Source organism: Panthera leo, chromosome C1 (genome assembly GCF_018350215.1).
Source record: "Panthera leo isolate Ple1 chromosome C1, P.leo_Ple1_pat1.1, whole genome shotgun sequence".
NCBI lineage: Eukaryota > Metazoa > Chordata > Mammalia > Carnivora > Felidae > Panthera > Panthera leo.
The window spans coordinates 110,565,318-110,589,131 of NC_056686.1; the positions used below are offsets into that span (position 1 = coordinate 110,565,318).

Consider the following 23,814-nt stretch of genomic DNA (forward strand, 5'->3'; position numbering starts at 1 on the left):
GAGCACAAATCTTTCCATTTTTGTCTTCAGTTTCTTTCATCAGTGTCTAATGGTAGTCAGTGTTTGGGTCTTTCATGTCTTGGGTTAAATTTATTCCTGGGTATTTTATTCATTTTGATGTATTATTAATGAGATTATTTTTTATTTCTCCTTTTGAGGTTTTGTTGTTAGCGTACAGACATGCACCAGATTTTGTATATTGATTTTGTATCCTGCAGCTTCACTAAAATCGTTGACTAGTTCTAAGTTTTTTGGTGGTCTTCTGTATATGTTATCTGCAAATGATGGCAGTTTTGCTTCTTCGTTTCTGATTTGGATGCTTTTATTTCTTTTTCTTGCCTAATTACTGGGGCTAGGACTTTTACCACTTTGGAATAACAGTGTCGAGAATGAGCATTCTTGTCCTGTTCCTGATCTTAGAAAAAATGCTTTCAGCTTTTCTCATTGAGTAGGATGTCATCTGTGAGCCTGTCATATATGACCTTTATTATGTTGAGATATGTTCCCTCTTTACCAGTTTGTTGAGAGTTTTTATCATAAGTGGATGTTGGATTTTGTCAAATAGTTTTTCTGCAACTACTGATATGGCCATATGATTTTTAGCCTTCATTTTGTTAACATGGTGTAGTGTGTTGATTGATTTGTTGAACTATCCTTGCATGTCTGGAATAAATAACCATTTGGTCATGGTGTACTGTTGAATTTGGTTTACTCGTGTTTTGTTAAGGATCTTTGCACCTGTGTTCATCAGGAATATTGGCCAGTAATTTTCTTTTCTTGTAGTATCTTTGTCTGGTTTTGGTATCAGGGTAATGCTAGCCTCTTAAAATGAGTTTGGAAGTGTTCCCTCAACTTCCTCTTTTCCTTTTTAGAGGAGTTTGAGAAGGATTGGTATGTATTCCTATTTAAGTGTTTGATAGAATTCAGTTATGACTTACTAACATCTTTTTTGACTAGGTTCCTAAGAGGAATGTAAGCATCAGTGGAATTTTCATCAAGAATATTTGTTCTTTGTAGAGCACTTTGAAAACTCAGAATCGTCACCCACCTTTTGTGCTCTAGCAGATAGCAGAAAGGGGAAAGTTAAAAAAAAAAAATCTGGGTGGCTCAGTTGGTTGAGCAGCCGACTTCGGCTCAGGTCAGGATCTCGCGGTCCGTGAGTTCGAGCCCCGCGTCGGGCTCTGTGCTGACAGCTCAGAGCCTGGAGCCTGTTTCAGATTCTGTGTCTCCCTCTCTCTGACCCTCCCCCGTTCATGCTCTGTCTCTCTCTGTCTCAAAAATAAATAAACGTTAAAAAAAAAAAACTAAAAAAAAAATCTCTTTGAATAGTTAACACCAAAATCACAATTTTTTAATAAAGAAATATGAGTACAAATGTGACCTAGTTATAACTAGTTGCTAGTTCTCATTTTTGTTGTTTTACTTGAATATTCTCTTGGACAACATGAAATTAGCTTTGTGGCTTGTAGTCAGCTGGTTTCTGTTCCATGAAAAGTACATTGAAGGAAATGTGTATTTTAATATCCAGCAACCTACAGATTTCATCTGTGTAGAAAGGTAGAAGAGGGTCTCACACACAGAAATAGAATGTGGGACTATTGAAGAATTTTGGAAATGGAGCCTAGCTTCTCATTGCTTTCTAACTGTAGGCAAACCATAGTGGGCCCATATCCATCTACCGTTGAAGTTGGGGGACAGCCACATTAGCCAAGTCTCATGTTGAATTGAGTAAAGATGGCCGAATGCTATTGTTTGGATCCTTCCACAGAGAAGTTGTGCTAATATGAGAAAAGCATTCCTATAGGGAGTACATCAGAGCAGCTAGAAGATTCTTTTTGGCCATTGCTGTACTTGTTTACCCTGTTTCTTACCAGTTCTTTAGATTCCATCTATACTTTCCTTTCCTTTCTTTGTGTCAGGTTTCAGGCTTTGTCATTTAGTCTACCAAGCTAAGGAGAAACAAATTTTGTGTTGGTTCTTTCCTGTTAAGCATTATTTTATGGGGTTTCTGTTTCATTTTGGTGAGTGTGAGTGTCTTGTGTATACTGAAAGTAAGAGTTTTTTTTTTAAATGGGTCTCCGATCTTAAGGTCAGTGTGTTATAAAGATAATTGTGTAAACATCACCTTTCGTTGATGTAAAGGTAGAAGATGCTATGGGGGTATGAAGGAAAGAATGGCTAAGTAGCTCAGCCACTTCAGATGATCTGTTTGGGCTGAGTCTTGAAGGGTGAATATTTTGTAATTAAATAATCAGGTATTTTGATATGAATGGCTAGTAGCATTTATCAAGAGTTTAGAGGCACTGTGCTAACCACTTTTCATACTTTTGATCCTCAAAACAGCTCTCTTAGTATAGATACCATCCTTAACTCCATCAGATTGAGAACACTGAGGCTTTGAGAAGTTAAGAAAATTCCCTAGAGGACGGAGTAGAAAATGGACGAGCTAGGGTTTGGACCCCAGATCTTTCTGAATCTGGAGTCTGTGTTCTTAACTGTTTCGTTACATGGCACACAGCCCATTCTGTCTAGAGAGGCTTCAGGAAGAGGCTGTTTTTGCCTGGTTTTGAGGTATCATAAGGACAAGGTGGGAGAGAAATATTCGAGGCAAGAGGAACAGTATTTGTAAAGACATGAAGGTAGCAGTAGTGAAGTTAGTAGTTCCATGTGCCTGCAGTAGAATTTTAACATGCATTTACAATCACTGGGATTAGATGTCAAAATGCAGATTCTTTGACCTCTTCTTCAGACTTACTGGATTAATATCTGGAAGTGAGAAGCACAAAAATCTGTATGTTTTTCACCAAAGCTCCCCAAATGATTCTTATGTACACTAAAGTTTGGGAACTGCTGGTGCAGTTGGTTGATGTTGGAGAGAGGGCAGAAGTGAGCCTGGGGAGGAAGGCAGGAGTAGGAGTTTGCTTCATCATTATGAACTTTTAAGCTTTGTGTACAATTTGCTTTTTCCACTTGTCATGAGGAGTGCTTTTGTTGATTATCTGATTCTAAGGTCAACCATCTTTTGACAGACAAAGGACACTGGTATATAGTTACATTTTATTATAATGCTAGCTGTAAAATTGGAGTTTTCTCAAAGTCAAAGCCTTGCAGCACTCCAGGAGCTACACTGGATTAACAGCATTGTGTAATTTTGTTGCCGGATTTCTTAGTTTCTTTCATACACTAATAAAGATGATATGTATTGACAAACTCCCAAGATGGGGACTTCAGATGTATCTTCTGGAACTAAGAGCCAGTGAAACATGGTTTTGAAAATCTGTAGAAATTTCCTCATGATATTTTACTGTGTGACTTGGTGTTGGAATGTTTTACCAATTTATATTGGTAGTTTAGTATGCATGTTCAACAGTTTTGTTTGACTCTTCCAATGGATAAGAAAGAAACAAGTATCCTCAGTTTGGTTCTTTACAAGGATTTCTATTTAACGTTTACATACTTTGAAATTTACAAATTGATATTTCGCTTTATGACAGTTTTATCATTTACTTTGTAATTTTAAAACGTTAACCATCTCTCTGCACGTGTATTGGAGTATTGTGGCCTCGGTCCCTAAGGAGTGTGGTTACTATTTGTATGCTGAGACAAACAACCACATCATTCATTACGGGTAATTATTTGGATCTACAGTGTGAACGATTGTAAGCAGGAGGTATGAGGTATTATAGACGTTTGTAAAGCTTCTGAGAAACCTCAGAGTGGTCAATTTCCCTGGCAATTAGCAATTAGGGAATTTTTTAAATTATTAAGAACATGGCATTTAAATGGCAATTTCTACTATTGATTTGTTATATTCATACCTGACTTTTAAAGAACTGTATTTTGGGTTTTTGAAGTTTGCAACTTAAACTAATTGTTGAAACCAGTCTAAAAATATTGAATATGGTCTTGATGACTTTTAAGCATAATTGCATCATCTCTAATGGATTCTTTTCCTAAATCCTGTGATGTCATTGCCTAAGTGAATTCTCTAACTTGAGTCTGTCGACTAGCACTTTCTTACTGCAGTAATTTCTCACTTTTTTGTCTTCACCATGTTACATATAATGAATAGACACCCAGTTTTTATGAAACTCCTCAAAAATTGATGAGAATTCATGTTTCACAATCCTTAATGTATGTAATGTCCTTGTCATGGTTGCTTGTTTTAGAATGTATACACCGTGTGTCTAGAAATCCAGGGTAGAGTGCAGCAGGTAAGTTTGAGGATGACTGTCCAGTTCATGGTATCTCTTCCCTCTCTGGCATCGGCTCCCAATACTGTGTCCCTGCTGTGGCTGTAACCCAGTGAACACTGAGTCACAACATCTGATGTTGCCATGGCCAATTGGATCATCTGTCCTGGGAGGTTAAAATTTAGAGCCCAGAAGTTTGGCATGGTTAGAGTGAATCATGATATTGATTGTGCTCTAGCAGAAAAGTCCTCAACTTCCCTTTTCTAAGCTCTCTGAGCTGCCTTGGTTCCTACCCTTTCTGAGTCTTTAGTCAGTTGCACTTACATTCTGGGAATATTGTTCTTTTGTTTTTTTCTGAAGATAAGCCAGAGATGGTTTCTGTTGCTTACAGCGAAAATAAATTGAGTCACACACAAACTGTTAGAATTCTGTCATAGGTATGTCATGGGAAGCATTTCGAAAGCCGGTTATAGTTTTCCCTTTGCCTCCTGCTTTAGTCGCCTCTTCTGGTGCCTGTATGTCTCGCTTTCCCTCCTCAATAATCTCGTTAATTTTTTTTTTTAACTCTGTCATTACAAACTAGTTGCAAATACTTGTTGTCTGCATACTTACTAAAGCCCAGTCTCCTATAGATCACTTCCTGTAGGCTTTCACAATATTGTGCATACCTTCATGACAGCACATACTACTTTATGTTGTTATGATACATTTGGCTGGTTCATAGAAAGCAGCTTCAGGCACTGAGACATGTTCATCCTTGACTCCTAGCACCTTGCACATAGTTAATTATTCCTCACTTTAAATTATAGTTGGCCCTTGGACAACATGGGTTTAAAGTGCGTGGCACCACTTGGGTGTATGTGTGTTTAACATTTTTTTTAATGTTTATTTACCTTAGAGAGAGAGACACAGACAGAGGCACTAGTTGAGGGGGGGCGGGGAGCAGAGAGAGGGAGACACAGAATCTGAAGCAGACTCCAGGCTCTGAGCTGTCAACATAGAGCCCATTGTGGGGCTTGAACTCATGGACCATGAGATCATGACCTGAGCTGAAGTCAGATGCTCAACGGACTAAGTCACCCAGGGACCCCTATATGTGTTTTGTTACTTTTTTTTTTAATTTTTTTTTTTTAACATTTATTTATTATTGAGAGACAAAGATAGAGCATGAGCATGGGAGGGGTGGAGAGAGAGGGAGACAGAGTCTGAAGCAGGCTCCAGATTCCAGCTGTCAGCACAGAGCCCGATGTTGGACTCGGACTCTCAAACTGCGAGATCATGACCCCAGCTGAAGTCGGACACTTAACTGACTGAGCTACCCAGGCACCCCTATGTTTTTGTTTTTAATAAATACAGTGCTTAAATGTATTTTTTCTTCCTTATGATTTTCTTTTTTTTTAGTTTTTTAGTTTTTAGTATTATTTTTTTTAAGTAAGCTTCACACCTAGTGCGGAGCCCACTGTGGGGTTTGAACTACGATCCTGAGATCAAGGCCCAAGCTGACTGAGATCAAGAGTCAGATGCTTAACTGACTGAGCCACCCAAGCTCCCCCTTAACGATTTTCTTTAATAGCACTTTTCTCTAGCTTACTTTATTTTAAGAAATAGTATACAAAATATATAACATACTAAAAATATGTGGTAATTGACAGTTTAAGTTATGAGTAAGGCTTCTAGGCAGCAGTAGGCTAATTAGTTAAGTTTTGGGAAGTCAGTAGTTACAAATTTCAACTGTGGGGGGGGTGGTCAGCACCTCTGACATTCCTCTCCCATGTTGTTCAAGGGTCAGATGTATTCCCACTTGGTGTATATATACCAGAATCCATTCTGTGCTCTGAAGATACCTCAATGAAGAAAACAGGCCAAAAATGCCTGCCTTCTTAGGACTTACATTCTAAATTATATTTTCATAGTTAAAGACCATTAAGATAGTTTTTCAAGTAGACTTTTAGCAATATATGGAGTATTGTACTGTAGTGCAAGAGTCTGTGTTACTTTTCCTGTCCTTATATCACATTTTGTAAACACCTATTTTAATGGGATAATAGGATATATGGCTGGGAAGGAATCCAGTGCTGTGCTGAATGCCCAGTGCTAAATAAAAGTGCCTGTAGGAAACTTGAAAAGTTTAGGATTTTAGAAAGTTTCCTGCACATGTTTTATTTGAATAAATATGTTTAGCAATTATTCTTTATTTGGAATGCTGTGCTGTCGAGATGGTCCTAAAATATGGACAGAAAAAAACCCCTCAAACTTAGGCTTCAAAGCTTGTTGTATAATGTTTTGTAGTCTATCACAGCATACTTTAAATGAGCTGGAGGCAAGTTAAAGGACAAGTTTTATGAAGACTTTTTCTTGCCATTTATCTTGTCACTGAATTATTTCATAGCATGCTGGTGGGCATAAACATTATTAAAAATTCTTTGCTCCTTGAAAACTCATCTCTGGTAATTTCAGGTAATGTCAAGTCATATATTCTAAAGAGAAATATTTGGCTCAGAACATTTTTAATGGGGAAAAGTCACAGAAACACTTTCACTTTTTAAAACAGAATATTAATCACCATGTTATGGAAAGTTCAAATACTAGATGAGAAAAAATCTCCCAGATCCCAGTTACTAGTATTTTGGTGTATATATAATTTTATATCTTGTTCTTTACATTTGGAAAAATGTAGTTCTAATATACATATATCAAGTTCATACTCTCTGTTCTCAGATTATTTCTCTTAACATTATGTTGCTATAGTTATATCACATTTTTCCTAAAACTTAAACTTTTGTACCAGGATTACTAGGTGTATGACCCAGGCTGCTCCAAGCCTCAGTTTTGTTATTGTGAAAAGTACTGTTGTGAGGAGTAAATGAACTAGCAGGAGAGAGCCGCCTGGGAGTTGGGCTTTTACTAGGTGCTTAGTCGGTGTGAACTAACTACCCCTCTCCTTGTTTGTTCAGATTCTCCTGGGAGAGTATGCCCTGCATATCATTTCGCCCTTAAAGTTTCATAGTTTTTTTTCTTAAAATAATTTTAACTTTATAGAACCCAAGAATGTTTAAGAAGAACTTGGGTACATGTAGGGGCGCCTGGGTGGCTCAGTTGGTTAAGCGTCTGACTTCAGTTCAGGTCTGATCTCATGGCTTGTGGGTCCGAGCCCTGCATTGGTCTCTGTGCTGACAGCTCGGAGCCTGGAGCCTGCTTCAAGGTTCTGTGTCTCCCTCTCTCTGCTACTCACCCCTTCCCTCTCTCCCTCCCCCCACCCCTTTCTCTCTCTCTTAGTATTAAATATTTAAAAAAAAAAAAAAAAAAGTTGGGTACATGTTTGCTTGTATTTCTGTGAAAAATACATTTTTAGGAGCTAGAATTATGTGGAAAAGTCAGGCTTTTTGGGGGGGGGGGGGCTAGCTTTTCAAGATATAAGCCTCCTGTATAGTAATCTGGTGGCATGCTTTACACGTTTGTTTTGCTGAAAACTGGTTATCTTTTCCCATTATGGGATCTAAACCATGTTAGCCATTTCACAGGTAGATGGTGTTCTTTAAAGTGGGGTGTTTCTATATAGGTGTGGAACAAGAATTTTTTTTGACGTGTGCATATTCCTGTATTTGAAAAAATGTTGAGAAATTTTAACATTTCTCTACTAAACGTTTTTCTTGCACTTTACTAATTTTTTCGCCCTTGACATTTTAGAATGAACCTAGTGATCGAGAGGATGGCCTCAACAAAAGACATCATGTGACGGATTCTGAGAATGATGACCCCTCAAACCTTAATGCCAGTGACTCTGAAAGTGAGGAGCTTCAAAGGCAAAAGGACAGTGACTCTGAATCTGAGGAGCATGCAGAGCCTGTTGCAAGTGATTCTGAAAATGAGGACACTCATCAGCGTGCGAGTGACTCTGAGAGTGAGGAGACCAGGAAGCTACCTGTCAGTGATTCGGAAAATGAGGACCTTCTTAATGGGCATGCAACTGATTCAGAAAATGAAGATGTTAGAAAGCATCCTGCCAGTGATTCAGAGATGGAAGAGCTCCCCAAAAGTCCTGCTAGTGACTCTGAAACAGAGGATGTTCTAAAACCTCAAATCAGTGACTCCGAGAGTGAAGAGCCCCCACAGCACCAGGCCAGTGATTCCGAAAACGAGGAGCTTCCCAAGCCTAGAATTAGTGATTCGGAAAGTGAGGAGCTTCCTAAGCCTCGGGTCAGTGACTCAGAGAGTGAGGAGCCTCAGAGGACTCAGGCCAGTGACTCGGAAAATGAGGAGCTTCCCAAACCCCGTGTCAGTGACTCAGAAAGTGAGGACCCACCACGGCACCAAGCCAGCGACTCAGAAAATGAGGAGCTTCCCAAACCCCGTGTCAGTGACTCGGAAAGTGAGGGACCCCCACGGCACCAAGCCAGCGACTCAGAAAATGAGGAGCTCCCCAAACCCCGTGTCAGTGACTCAGAAAGTGAGGACCCCCCAAGGAACCAGGCCAGTGATTCAGAAAACGAGGAGCTTCCCAAGCCCCGAGTCAGTGACTCTGAGAGCGAGGAGCCTCAGAAGGGACCCGCCAGTGATTCCGAAACTGAGGATGCCTCCAGGCACAAACAGAAGCCAGAATCGGACGAGGACAGCGATGGGGAGAACAAGGGAGAGGATGCAGAAATGCAGAATGACTCATTTCGTTCAGATAGCCATATAGACAGAAAAAGGATCCAGAGTTCAGACAGTGAGGAGGAGGAACCCAAAAGGCCAAAAATTGACAGTGACGAAGATGAAGAAAAAGTCGGGGAAGAGGAGAAAGTAGCAAAGCGAAAAGCTGCTGTGCTTTCTGACAGTGAAGATGAAGAGAAAGCATGTAAGGATGCTTCCTTTTTTGAACTGTTTGTGCATAGTTTTCATTCTTGTCTGAGCTTGTGACTGTGAAGCTCTGTGTGTTTCTGAAATGTTAGATCTCTACTATCTCATTCAACTTGATATTCTAAAATATCACTAAGACACTAGTTTTGCTTGGTTTTCAGGGGCCGATCTTAGTATTAAATTGGCTTTGAGTTGTTTAGGAGCATTGGTTAAGGTCTTACTGGTTCAAAACAGTAAACTAATGGAGTTTCAATGGGAATATGAAAGATAGTTTTCTGTGGGGAAGAGTAATATTTCAAAGAAATCTGTTTATGTGCAAACCCAGCTGGATGCAGACTTGGCTGTGGATCTGACAGTTAATCCGTTAGATACCATGTGGATAGTGACTGAGCTCCCATGGGTACCTGTCTTGTTAAACATCGTCAGATAGTTGCCAAATACAAGGAAGTTTGTGAGGGACTGTATTTAGAGACTCTGTGTCTCTTTCCAGTCTTTGCTAGCTGGGCCCCTATTTTCATGGATAATAGTTTTCACTTCATTACTTTTTTTTAATGTTTATTTATTTTAAGAGAGCATGAGCAGGGGAGGGGCAGAGAGAAAGGGAGGGAGAGAATCCAAAGCAGGCTCCGCACTGTCAGCGCAGAGCCTGATGTAGGACTCGACCTCACGAGTGAGAAATCATGACCTGTGAAATCATGACCTGAGCCGAAATCAAGAGTCAGACACTTAACGACTGAGCCACCCGGGCACCCCTTGATTACTTTTTTATGAAACTTACTTTTGAGTGGGGAGAAGACATATTTCATTATAACCTGGCAGTTATAGGAGAAGGAAAAAGAGCCTCACACATGTGCCAGCTAGTTTACTGGGGGAGATGAGAAATTCCAAACCGACCAGTGATGATCAGGAAGTAAGGGGATTCCATAAAAGAATATCTAAACCTTTTCAGTGCTGCTAATACTCAGCAAAATAGAAGGGACTCTAATTCTGCATATCATTGCAGTCTTCAGTTTTTCTGTTCCCCCAAAGGAAAGGTGCCTATTGATGCCCACTTTTATGTTGACAATTTCGTTCTTCATCTTCTGGCCCCTTTTTCCTAAACAATAACAGATAATTGTAATATGTCTCTGAACCTTTTAGTACCGTTCTTTTTAAATAATGTATTTATTTAGTTTCTGCACCCAGCATGGGGCTCCAGCTCATGACTCGGGTCAAGAGTCTCTTGCTCCTCTGACTGAGCCAGCCAGGTGCCCCTAGTTATTTTTCTTTTTAATTATTATTCTAAGCTGTGTGTTAGGAGCCCTTTGATTTTTGCTGAGTACTGCCATTTTAAAAGCACCTGTTATTCTTAGTAATACCATGATCGTGACAAGTAAGATTAAGGATATTTTGAACTTTTTTTTCACAGCAGCGAAGAAGAGTCGGGTTGTCTCTGATGCAGATGACTCTGACAGTGATGTTGTATCAGATAAACCAGGCAAGAGAGAGAAGACTCTAGCTTCTGACAGTGAAGAAGAAGCAGGAAAAGAAGAATTGTCTGATAAGAAGAACGAAGAGAAGGATCTGTTTGGGAGTGATAGTGAGTCGGGGAACGAAGAAGAGTAAGTGACAGCATAACGTGAGTTTTCAAGGGTACATATGAGGTGGTAGAGAGGGGTTTGTCTTTTAAGTTTTTTAAACTTGTATTAAAATTTTATTGGGAGGTGATTCAGTATATCCTGCCCGATTGCATGATTTTGGGGGATTCAGGATTTCAGTTCCTGAACTATTGTTATGTACTATAACATAGATGAATCTCAGAATATTAAGTGAAAGAAAAAGAGGACATGTCTGATTCCACTTATGTGAAGTTCAAGAGCAGGCAAAATTAATCTGTGATGACGGCAATCAGAATGGTGGTTGGCTTTAAGATGTTCATGTAGGGGACTGACTGTAAAGGGATGAACTTTCTGGAGAGATCAAGTTGTTCTATATTTTGATTAAGGTAATGGCTATGTGCATGTTGTCTTTTCTCAAAACCCACTGAAACAGACACTTAGGATCTGCACATTTTATGATACGTAAATTGTATCTTGTTAGAAAAAGATTTTGTGGTTCCTGTGTAAATGAGAAGAAAGCAAATGATTTCCTTCTCTTCTAGAAATCTTATTGCAGACATATTTGGAGAATCTGGTGATGAAGAGGAAGAAGAATTTACAGTAAGTATAAGATGGAGATATTTCTTTAACTATGCTCTTTCTATTTCTGTGACAGTGGTTCCCAAATAGGTAATTCCAATAAGTAGAAATAAACAGGTATGTAAAGGCACCTGAGTAGCTCAGTCGAGCATCGGACTTCAGCTCAGCTCATGATCTTGAGGTTTGTGAGTTCAGGATCATTGCTGTCAGCCTGTCAATTCAGAGCCTGCTTCAGATCCCCAGTGCCCCTCTCTGCCCCTCCCCTGCTTGCGCTCTCTCAATAATAAATGTTTTTAAAAAAAAAAAAAAAAAAAAAAAGTGTGTATTCAGTAGAAAAATCGAGAAGAAAGGATTCAGAAAGTGGAATAAAAGTGTATACAGAGGCATAGAAGGAAAGTAACAGGCAAAATTGACTTAATTGGGAGGAACATGTTAAGAGACGACAGAAGGTACGTTATAATGCTGAAGAGAAGGATTCACAGTACTTATAGAACTTGTGATTCTAGCAATGGTAGGCTAGGTAATTTGGACCAACCCTTCTGCTAAGGACAACTAGAAAAGCTAGACAAAATACTTAAAACTCTCATTAGCAGAGGAATAAGGTAACAAAGAATTGCTAAGCCCAAAGCTAGCAAAAGACAGATACCTAAACAGGTAAGCTCAGACTGGGTGTCTTATGTAAGAGATGAATCACTGGGTTCTGCTCCTGAAACCAAGACTACACTGTATGTTAACTAACTTGAGAATAAAAAAATAACAAAATAATCTTAAAAATGAACAGTTAAAAAAGAAAAGAGATAAGCGTAGCATTTAAAATGCTTTTTCTGGGATGTTTGCCTGTTCATGCTGAGAGGCTAGTCATATTTTAAAAAGAATTTTTTTTTAATGTTTGTTTATATTTGAGAGAGAGAGAATGGAAAGGGTCAGAGAGAGAAGGAGACACAGAATCTGAAGCAGGCTCCAGGCTCTGAACTGTCAGCAAAGAGCCCATTGTGGTCCTCAAACTCACGAATCGCGAAATCATGATCTGAGCCGAAGTCGGATGTTTAACCAACTGAGCCACCCAGGTGCCCCGAGGTTGGTCATATTTTTGACAGTTTCTGGGCTCAAGAGACAGTATTTGGAGGTCAGAGCCTGCTGAGGTTAGGAGACCCTTGAAAACCTCATGCTCTTAACTCTTGCCTAATGCTCTCAGGCACCTGACATATGTAAACAAATCCCTTCAGGACAAAGGTAGCATCATCACAGGCCTCATTATTTCTGTAGTTTATCAGATATGCAGTGTGGTACCTAATTGTCAATAAGTTAAAAAGAAACAATGGTGACATCAGACAATAGAAATAGACCTTGAGGCTCTAGATAATAAGAATTTTAGATGTTGCCTTAAAAAAAAGCTCTTCAGGGAGGTAAAAGGTAAGAAATTTTGTCAGAGCAAACAATGAGAACTGAGTAGAAATTCTGAAACTGTAAAATTACAGTAACTGAAATTAATTCCATGGATGAGTTTAACAACAGATTAGATTTATTCGAAAAGGAGTGAACTGATGGATGATAGGTTAGAAGGAGCTATTTAGAATGAAGAATTAAGATATGTAAAAGAATAAAATGTAAATTATACATGAGAAGGTTTAACATAGGTTGAATCTTAGGAGAGGAAAAAAATGTATGTGGCAGAAGCAGTAAAGGAAATGATACATAAAGCTAGAGATTCTAGAAGTACAAATTATGAGCAGGATAAATGCAATGATATGATGAAACCTACACCTAAATACATCATAGTAGAATTGCAAGAAACCAAAAAAGACTGGGAAATATTAAAAGTAGCCAGAGGGGGAAAATACTACATTCAGAGAGGCAAAGATTAGACTGTAACAGCTGACTTCTTAGTAGAAACAGTAGAATCCAATAATTTCAAACTCAGTGTTCTGTTACAGTCAGCAAAAATATTTGTCAGGAATGAAGATTCCCTCCTAGTTCATCTTACCAGTATACCAATGGAAGGAGATAGGAAAGGCAGAAAATCTCAGGTGGAAGGTCAAGGACTCAGGGAGGAAAAAAGCAACAAAAGTATGTGGGTAAATCTAAATGAGTATTGATGCTACAAAAAAAAGTCCTGTCTAGTGTAGGTTAAAATATGTATAAAATTTCAAACGTGTGACAGCAGTAACAAATTGGGAATGGACATGGTCTTTACAGATAAGTAAAAGGATGTCAGTAGACTTTGCATTGTAATCTCTGAAGCAACCACTAAGACAACTAATAGAATGTGTAGCCTCCAACCTAAGGAGGAAAAGATGGAATAGTAAAAGCTAATCCAAAAGAAGGCAAGAGAAAAAAAAAAAAAGAGGTATAGAACAGGGGATGATTGGAAAGTAGTATATGGTAAAGGTAGCAGATTTAAGCTTTGATAACATCTTTGATTATATTCAGTTGAAATGTATCAAGTGCTCCAATTAAAGCACAGAGATGGTCAGACTGGATTTTACAAAATAGCTATATACGCATTTCAAGATTCATATGAAACAGAAGATAAAAGTTGAAAATAAAAGAATGGAAAAAGATACTCTATGAACACTAATCAGAAGAAAACTGGCACAGGATATGGATATCAGAGAGACAGACTTTGATCAAGGCAGAAAAACATTTGAGATAAAGAGGGTCACTTTATAATAAAAAGTTTTTAAAATTGTGTATATATACTACGACGGCTGAAATGTATGTACACAACAAAAGTTGACAGCTGCAAAGAGAAATACACAAATCTGTTTCTGAGTGGAATGTAGCCAATAGAACAAGCAGACCAAAAAGCCACAGAAGAGTGTCTTTTTATGTAATCTGGATATGAATACAAATATAAAAGATTGATGATTGTAAAAGTTAAAATTATTTCCTATTCTTTGTCTTGCCTTTTCACATCCTTAATGGAGTCTTTTGATGAACAAGTTTTTAATTTTAATATAAATCAACTTTGCATGTCTTTTCCTTTATGGTGAAACTTTTTGAATTCCAAGAAAGTTTTGCTTATCCCTAAGGTCGTAAAGATACTCTCTTTGAATTATTCTCTAGAAGCTTGTTTTAACCTTTCACATTTAGTTGTACAATTCACCTGTAATGGATAATGGGTGTGTATGAGATAGAAGTCAAGGGGTCCCTGGCTGGCTCAGTCTGTGGCGCATGTGACTCTTAATCTCGGGGTCGTAAGTTTGAGCCCCATGTTGGATACAGAGATTAGTTAAAAATAAAATGTTTTAGGGGCACCTGGGTGGCTCAGTTGGTTAAGCGACTGACTTCGGCTTGGGTCATGATCTTGCAGTTGGTGAGTTTGAGCCCCGCGTTGGGCTCTGTGCTGACAGCTCAGAGCCTGGAGCCTACTTCAGATTCTGTGTTTCCCCCTCTCTCTACCCCTCTCCTGCTCATGCTCTGTGTCTATCTCTCAATAATAAATAAAAGTTTAAAAAAAATTTTTTTAAATAAATAAATAAAATGTTTTAAAAAAGAAAAAAGTCAAGGTATATCCACCCCCACCCCCCAATTTGGAATATCCAGTTGACCCAGATCATCCTTTCCTGCTCTGTAGTGCTATCTTTGTCATTACATGTAGTGTCTATGATTTCCAGCCTGTCTCAGCAGTATCTTCTCTGTTCTCTTGGTCTCTTTATCCTTGTACTGTTAATACAGAACTGCTGATATTTGGTTGTATATGTCCTCTAAGCTTGTTATTCCTCAAGATTGCCTTGGCTTTTACTTTTTCCCATTCCCATATAAATTTTAAACCAAGCTTTTGCAAAAATTACAAAGTATAGCCAATGCTTTCTGAGTACAAAGCAGTGAAATTGGAACTTCATTACAAAATGAAACAAAATATCCTTGCCACCCAGAAATTTAAGATGTCCTTGTCAAGCTGCCTGGGTGGCTCAGTTGGTTTTGAGCATATGACTCTGGATTTCAGCTTGGATCATGATCCTAGGGTCATGGGATCGAGCCCTACATTGGGCTCCGTGCTGGGCATGGAACCTGCTTAAAAGATTCTCTCCCACTCCCCCTCTCCTTTACTCGCAGTCTCTCACTCAAAAAAAAAAAAGATTAAAGAAAAAAGACATGTTTGTTAAACAGGTCTTGCATTGAAACATCATTAATTACTAAAGCAAGAGAGTGAAACTAGATGAATTTAGAGTCTAAGATGGTAGCAGGATAGCAGAGTGAAGCTAAGGAAAATAGGAAGAATTCATTCAACAAATATTTGGGAACCTGTGTGCCAGGTTGTGTGGACATTGCTCTTGTGGAGCTCATACTCAGTTAAGCAGCGTTTTACAAGAATAAGATGTGTTTCTCTAGTTTGGAGAGTTAACGATCAGCTTGGTTATAGGTTGAGTTCAGTGAGAAAAGCAGCATACTAGGTGAACCATTGGAAAGGTCTTTCTAAGTATGACGTGAAAATTAGAAGCTATAAAGAAAAGACTGACCATAAAAATAAAATAAAATATTATGCCTGGAAAACATTACCATAAACAAAACAAAACTGCAAATGTGAGGATTGTGCTGTCCCTGTCATTTACAGAGGGCTAATTTCCATAATTTTTATTTTATTTTATTATTTTTTTTAATGTTTATTTTTGAGAGAGAGAGAGACAAAGAGCACAAGTGGGGAAGGTGCAGAGAGAGAGAGAGAGAGAAGGACACAAGAGATTTTGAAGCAGGCTCCAGGCTCTGCGCTATCAGCACCGAGCCCAGCCTGGGGCTCAAACTCACAAACCGTGAGATCATAATCTGAGCTAAGTCAGATGGTTAACGGACTGAGCCACCCAGGCGCTAATTTCCCTAATTTTTAAAGAGCCTTTCCATACCAATAAGACAAAGCTCCAACAGGAAATGGACATAGGATATTGGGAGTTCCATAGAGAAAAAATTACAAATGGCTTTTAAACATGAAAAAAAAAGGCTCACCCTTACTTATGCAAAGAAAGATGCCTTTTAGTTTTCAGTCCAGATATTGGCACCTATTAATATTTGATAACCGGTGGTAGTGAGAAGCTGGGGAAACAGGTGTATTTATGCTTTGCTGGAAGGAGAGTTAATTAGTGTAACTTCTGTGGAAAGTGGAAAGTTTGGTATTTCACAAAATTTCAAATACATATACCTAAATGTCAGTGGCAAAACGTATAAACAAATTATAGTTGCAGTCATAGGGTGAAATAGTGTAAAGCCTTAAAAATGAGACTACTTTATGCCAATATGAATTGGTCTCCAGATTCTGTTGTTAAATGTGGAAAGTGCAGAACATTGTACTGTACCCAGTGTGTAGAGTATGCTGCCATTTATATAATAAAAGGAGATAGTAAATACATATGTGTACAAATAAGTATATCAGTGTAGGCTTAGGCTATTTCTGGAAGGAGACCTAAGAAAACTAGTAACACTACCGTCTAGCGTGGGAGTCAGTTTTTTTGCTATATGCTTTTTGATACCTGTTTAATTTTTGTTCTTTGTGAATGTATTACCTTAAAAAGGCAAAACATTAAAAAAAAAAAAAAAGGCAAAACATTTAAGAGCAGTTATACAGAAGAAAATCTGTAAGAAAGTTGTGATAACCCTGGCAAATTTACCTGGCCTTTAGGGTTTTAACCAAGAAGATTTGGAAGAGGAAAAAAGTGAAACCCAGGTAAAAGAAGCAGAAGATTCAGATTCTGATGATAACATAAAGAGAGGAAAACAGTAAGTTTGTTTTATTTTTTTTAATTTGTTAAAGAGAACTTAAAAAATGAAGGTTAGAACCTATCAAACTTTGTTTTTTCTTATTTTGGTTCCTTATTAAGTGTAGGAAAGAACCTGTTCCATTTTTCTTTTACTTCTCTATATACAGTGCTGTCTGAAAATCTGTTTACTCTTGTTATTTTTTTCATTTGCCCTGTGCTCAGCTGTCTTGATTTGTGGGGTTATATGGTGTCACCTTCACCAAGTAAGCTCTTGACTTACTGAAAAATAACCTAATAATTAGAATACATTTTTTTTTTTTTTGAGAGAAAAGCTGACTTTGGGATCCCAGGGGCAATAAGGTAAAGTTTTAGCTACAAAATATTAGTCGATTGAATTTCACATACTTTTGTGAGACGGTTGGAATCTGTGTTCAGAGAAGTCTGGTATCTTGAAAGGTGCCAAATTCTAATAAGTACTTGCGCTTTAGAAGAAAGCATTTCATGGAGTTAGAATTAAGAAAGTTGGTGGTTATTAACTGTGACAAAAGGAAATATGTATAAAGGGGGTTTGTATTTCACTTGATTTTGTGTTGCTGCTTAGTATGGACTTTCTGTCGGATTTCGAGATGATGTTGCAGCGGAAGAAGAGCATGAGCGGCAAGCGCAGACGGAACCGTGATGGCGGTACTTTCATCAGTGACGCCGATGACGTAGTGAGTGCCATGATCGTCAAGATGAATGAAGCTGCCGAGGTGAGATGGACCGCTGCCAGCCCCCTCTTGCCTTTCCTCGCTTGATTTGTTGTGTGGCCTTTTCAGGGAAGGGAAGGAAAAAGTAGCTGGCGATCGTGTAGCTGAAATAAGACTGAACATGGGTGTTCAATTGTTGAAATAAATGTATTGATAGGAGTATATTATCTTGTTTTCCGTGTTGGTAGAATTTGAAATTTTCTGTAATTCAAATAGGAGAAAGCATCCAAGTAAACAAGAACAGTAACATTGTTCCCCTAAATTTGTAATTGGTCAAGCTAATTACTCTGATAGTTTTGTAGGTTTGACAGAATTTTGGGTTTTACAAAAAAGCATATTATCCTTTCTTGTAGAAAAAATTGTTACCTCGCGAAATTGCTGCCTTATTTTAAAGTTTAGGGGGCACCTGGGTGGCTCAGTCAGGTAAAGCATCCAGCTCTTGATCTCAGCTCAGGTCTTGATCTCAGGGTCATGAATTCAAGCCCTGCTTTGGGCTCTATGCTAGGGGTGAAGCCAATAAATACTGCTGTTTGAAAAATATTTTTCTTCTTGGATAGGAAGACAGACAGTTGAACAATCAAAAAAAGCCAGCACTGAAAAAATTAACATTATTACCAACTGTGGTCATGCACCTTAAGAAGTAAGTATTGTGTTTTCTTGAAAAATTTTTTTCCTTTTAATGGAATAATATTCAAACTATGTACCAGTGTTCTAGAGATGTTAAAGAATGACTGTCTTCTATCAATTCACAGAAGAATAGTAATGAATAGAATCTCCTGAATCATGTTACTTCCTCACAGATCTTTAACCTTTGCTCCCTGATACAAACAGAAAAATGGCAAACTGATACTAAGGAAAGAAAAGCACATAAACTACTGCCTTCATTCTTTATAGACCGTCTTATCTTGAGTCTGGTAAAGTTGCATCTCCTTTCCCGGTGTGGCGGAGAGCAGAGCAGATTCTGAGGGACTACTTGAAGCATATATTGTAGAGTCTTATATGACCAGTTATTATCATGAAGTATGTCACTGGTCCTTCTGGAATAAGGACCTTTTTTTGGTAGATCCTTGTCATGAGGCTCTTCCATTGGTGTACTCATATTCCTGACTCACTTTGTTTTTCTCCTTGAACCTAACCATAGCCAACAGCATAGGCTAGAACTTTCCACTAGAAAATTGCTACCTTAATCCCAAGAAGCAGTTTTCTGTTGCAGATTTCATATATGTAATATTGTCATAATATGTCAATAGAGTAATTGATTCTGTACATAAAATGGAATTTAAATATTTGTATTTCTTTGGGATTTTTTTTTTTTTCTGCTAAGAGAATAATATTCTCCTTGGTGTCCTGCAAAGAATAGCACAGTTCTGGGTTCTCTGTCACCTAACTAGTTTGAGAATCTCTAAACATTATTATTATTTTTTTCAGTTGTAATAATTGGAGCTTACTGTCTGTACCATTCATATCAACATTAACCTATCTTGTATAATTCATGTTTTTAACAAATGATCTTTGCCTGTCAAATCTGTTTTTAAAGTAGGAACTACATTTCATACTGCTTTTGAAATAGGATGAAATAATGTATATGAGTAACTTTAAAAGTAGTTTTTGGGGGCGCCTGGGTGGCTCAGTCGGTTAAGCGTCCGACTTCGGCTCAGGTCATGATCTCACGGTCCATGAGTTCGAGCCCCGCGTTGGGCTTTGTGCTGCCAGCTCAGAGCCTAGAGCCTGCTTCGGATTCTGTGTCTCCCTCTCTCTCTGCCCCTCCCCTGTTCATGCTCTGTCTCTCTCTGTCTCAAAAATAAATAAGCGTTAAAAATAAATAAATAAATAAAGTAGGTTTTGGAAATTTCACTAAACATATAAGAAAATCCAGAGAAAGCTACAGTGCAACCAAGGTTCATAGACTTGACTTTTTTTTTTTAATTACTGCAGGCAAGACCTTAAAGAAACATTTATTGACAGCGGTGTGATGTCTGCCATCAAAGAATGGCTCTCCCCTCTACCGGATAGGAGTTTGCCAGCACTAAAGATTCGAGAGGAGCTGTTGAAGATTCTACAAGAGGTTAGAGGCGGATAATTTGACTGTATGCTCCTCTAATTGTCTGTTGTGGTTTGTATAATCACAACCTCTGTGTTTTACCGTATGTTCTTATACATTCTCTCTGACATAGTCTGCCGGAACAGGGGTTTCATGTTATATGTGTTTAGTAGGAACATATCAAATAAAATGAGCATAAAAAGGAAGGCCTTATAAAATTTCATGTAACTATAGAATTGAAAGAAAAAGATCTTGGAGTCGCGGTTATCTGAGAGTAATCATACAGTAGTGGACATGTTCTGGGGAGGCACCTGAAGTAGAACAGGCACCAACTTCAGTCAGATAAACTTGCATGTGAGTCTTGAGCTGGGCTGCCTTTATGTGGCTGTGACACCTTGGGCAGGCTACTTAACTTCTGAAGGAATTCCCAAGGAACTTCCTTTGTGCCAGGTGTTCATACATGTTTTGGTTCACTTATTCCTCACGACAAACCTGCAAGGTAGGTGTATTGTCTTCATTCTACAGATGAGGAAATTAAGACTCGGAGAAGTTAAATGACTTGTCCAAGGTCACATAACTAGCAGATGGCTATGCTTGGGTTCAGACTGATTCAGAGGCCTGTATTGACTCTTGGTTTAAACTACTAACCTCTGAGTGTGGTTAGTTTACATTTTCTCACATTAAGTTTTACTTTGGCTCAGTATAATACGGAACTCTCAACTTTTGATGTGAACACAGAGTATCTTTGTGTTCAATGTCTGCAGATCCTGAAAATGGATTTTTTGTTACTCTGTTGTGAATGAACCAGACCTTGGAGGTCCTCTAGAGTAGATTGGCAGGACTCCCAGCTTCTGAGTGATTAATGTGTATGTATGTGTTTATGTTCCCCAGCTACCTAGTGTGAGCCAGGAGACCCTGAAGCATAGTGGGATTGGACGAGCAGTGATGTATCTCTATAAACACCCCAAGGAATCAAGGTCCAACAAGGATATGGCAGGGAAATTAATCAGTATGTACATTTTGCTTTTTGTTTGTTGTGTTTGTGTATATCAGAAAGACATGTATATATAACTATATTTTTGTCAAGATTCATTTAAAATGAGTTCATAAAGTAGAATAGACAATTATTTGGTAATTTCTTATAGGTACCAGGTTTTTTTTTTAACCCTTAGACTTAAAATGTTTCTCAGCAGATTTAAGTATGCTGTCGATATTAAAGATAGCAAGTGAAAAGTTGTTTAAGCCTGAATCAAGAGCATGTATAGAGAGTGGTTAGTGTACAGGCCCTAGAGTCAGTCATACCTGGGTTCAAATCCTTACTGCATATCCTTAGGCAAGTGATTTAAGCTCTAAGCCTTGGTTTCCTCCTCTGTAAAATAATTATGTATTCACTTAAGTAAAAGTTACATGAGAGGATATATATAAAGCATGGTGCTTAGCACATAGTAAGTCCTCAAGAAATGTTAGCCACTAATGCTATTGTTGTTAATTTTTATAATGATCTCCAAAGCCTTTTGCATGTTCTATTTAATGATACCAGAGAAATCCAGGAGTCTGGATGAAATTCATCTAATCTGTTACCATATCATTTATGAAATCTTTCAGTTTTAAGAATGAAACCATGTGTGTTTTCATTGTTCTTAACTCTTCCTGTGCTCTGTGTTGGAAAGGAATGTTTTAAACTTCAAGGGTATATCAAAAAAATAACTGCTCCTCTATGTGAATACAGTAATTATTTTTCTCCTCAACTTCTGAGATTATCAAAACTTTTTGAGAGAAATTTATTTTTTGTTACAAATCAGAGAAATGTTACATTTTTGATCTTGTTAATAATTTGTAGTGTGCTATTGTATGAGAACTTTTATGCATTAGTTCTCAACTCTGATTTTGCCCTCTGCTTAGAGAAAGAGTATTTCCAGTGATACCCATGACTTACTGTAACAGTGATTCTAGATCCAGTAGTGGAGTCAGTGGGTCTGTGTATATAAAGATACATAGGCCCCCTGAGGCCCCCTGCTTCCTTCTTACTTGATAACTCCTATCTTCTGTGTGTGAAGTTTCCTGCTTGTTTTGATAGTGTATTAAGTGGAACATTATGTTGAGGACAAAAACGTCAGTTGGCACTTCTGGACTTTTCAATGACTAAACAGTGGGCATGTAGTAGTTTCCTTCATAGTCACGTCCCTGTAGCAGCTTTCTTAGATTTCATGAAATCTAGACTCTACACTGCACTATTAAAATGCAATTTTTGAAGATGTAGACCATTTGACAATTTGACTTGTTTTTGGTTAAAATAGGAACATGGAAGAATTTGAAGATTTTCTATTTTCAGTAAATTGTTAGAAATTAGGCAATGAAATGTCAGCACTGCTAGTGATGACTATCAGAGCGAGTTCAGGTGTTACTTTTTGTAAACCTCTGTGGTGGTTATAGAATGACTTTTTTACCCTGAATTTTCTGAATCAGCTGAAGCTGGTGATTATACTGGTATTATGTGCTGCATATATCCTGAAATGATCTTGAAACAACAGTATCTTTAGGGAAAGAATATTCTAAATGCCTGGAATGTTACGTCACGCTGGGGTGTGATTGTTTCAGGGAATGGTAGCAGAAATGCTGTTTTGTGGTCTAAACAATCGATTTTTCCTTGTGACAGATGAATGGTCTCGGCCTATATTTGGTCTTACCTCAAACTACAAAGGTATGACAAGAGAAGAAAGAGAGCAGAGAGATCTAGAACAAATGCCTCAACGACGGAGAATGAACAGGTATGAGTAAGCGGAGTAAATATTATTGCAGTAATGCCGTTGTTTTGTAAATAAGATCAATAAGAATCCTGCAAGATGATAGCATTTTGTCTTTTCTGTCACCTTGATATGTCTGTGTAGATCACACACTTTTAGTTTAAATGTGGTACTCTACCATGAAGGCCCACACTCCCTCCTTTTTTGGTTCCATCTGGTGGAATGTGGCATCTGCCACAGTTTCAAAGGTTGCTTGTACAAAAAAAAACCTTTCCCTTTCTCAGGCCCATTTTCAAATTCTTAGAAAAAAATTGTTACTGGTTCATTTTCTATCAACAAACCGGATATAGTTGCATCCAGGATGGCAGGGTTATAAGTGACAAAAATGGCAATTACTACTTACCCATGATGAAACCTGGTATACAAGTGATCATTAAAAAGAGTAGTACTTCCACAAGATTAGAGGTAATCCCAGATCCGGTGTAAGGGAACTACCTGTGGTCTAAAAGTTGGCTTTGCTGTTTTTTTGTTAAATGAGTCTGACATTCCTGGTATCTCATGGATTACTTTTTTCACAGCACTGGTGGCCAGACACCCCGAAGAGACCTGGAAAAGGTGCTGACAGGAGAAGAAAAGTAAGCTTTCTTATTGTATTTTCTTCTTAGACCTCATGTAGAAAATCTTCTGCTTTTGCTGCTTTAAGAAAGATTACAAAGGGGACCATGTTATGTTCACATTGGTGGGGGATGATTTTCAGTTTAGCATTTATTGAATATCCCCAAATACACTGGTACTCTGGAGGATAGAAGATTGAGAAATAGTTCATTCAGTAAAGATTTTGTTGCTGCTTGGTCCATGCTAGACTCTGTTAAGCTGTGGGAATACAAAATTGAATTAAAGGTAGTCCATGCTCATAAAAATGTCTGTAGAGGGATTATAGGCAAAGGGCAGAACTTACATGAAGATATGGGGTTATTGTGCAAGGCCCATTTAAGGGATGGCAAGTAGACTGAAGTGGTTGAGTAGTAGTCTGGTGCCTGAGATGGTGGAAGATAAGGTTGGAAGTGTAGATGTGGGCCAAATTTTGAAGGTAAGGAATGTTTACTTCTCTTTGTTCTTCCGTAGAAAGTGAGCAGAGATGGGAAATTGTCAGATTGGATTTGGAGTGCTGATGCTGCCGGCATCGTGGTGTAGGGTGGGTTGGAAGGCAGAGGAACTGAAGGCAGTGAAAGAGTTCAACTAAGGTGGTATTGGGGAAGCAGAAGGTTAGAAGACTTATTATTAGCAGGGGCAGAATTGCCAAGAGTTTGTGACTCTGTGGGTAGGGAGTTTGGCTAGAGTTGAAGACACCAACCACAATTTTACTGCAAGTAACTGA

The 23,814-nt window shown here is 38.3% G+C and overlaps 1 protein-coding gene across 5 annotated transcripts in view; it reads left to right on the top strand.

The window, feature by feature from the left end:
• The window catches only part of IWS1 (interacts with SUPT6H, CTD assembly factor 1), a 50,887-nt gene that overhangs the window by 9,356 nt on the left and 17,717 nt on the right, over positions 1-23,814 (top strand). For 3 of the 5 annotated variants that reach the window (XR_006206746.1, XM_042954096.1, XM_042954095.1), the window contains exons 3-12: positions 7,881-9,030; positions 10,441-10,633; positions 11,173-11,230; positions 16,824-16,921; positions 17,504-17,654; positions 18,209-18,291; positions 19,587-19,716; positions 20,584-20,701; positions 22,349-22,460; positions 23,015-23,071. Coding sequence is in view for 3 of the 5 variants with exons in the window: in XM_042954096.1 (XP_042810030.1) it covers positions 7,881-9,030; positions 10,441-10,633; positions 11,173-11,230; positions 16,824-16,921; positions 17,504-17,654; positions 18,209-18,291; positions 19,587-19,716; positions 20,584-20,701; positions 22,349-22,460; positions 23,015-23,071 (2,150 nt within the window). In the remaining 2 variants the exon portion in view is untranslated. Of the gene's footprint in view, positions 1-7,880; positions 9,031-10,440; positions 10,634-11,172; positions 11,231-16,823; positions 16,922-17,503; positions 17,655-18,208; positions 18,292-19,586; positions 19,717-20,583; positions 20,702-22,348; positions 22,461-23,014; positions 23,072-23,814 lie in introns of those variants that run through there. The other 2 variants (XM_042954097.1, XR_006206747.1) reach the window with 2 other exon arrangements.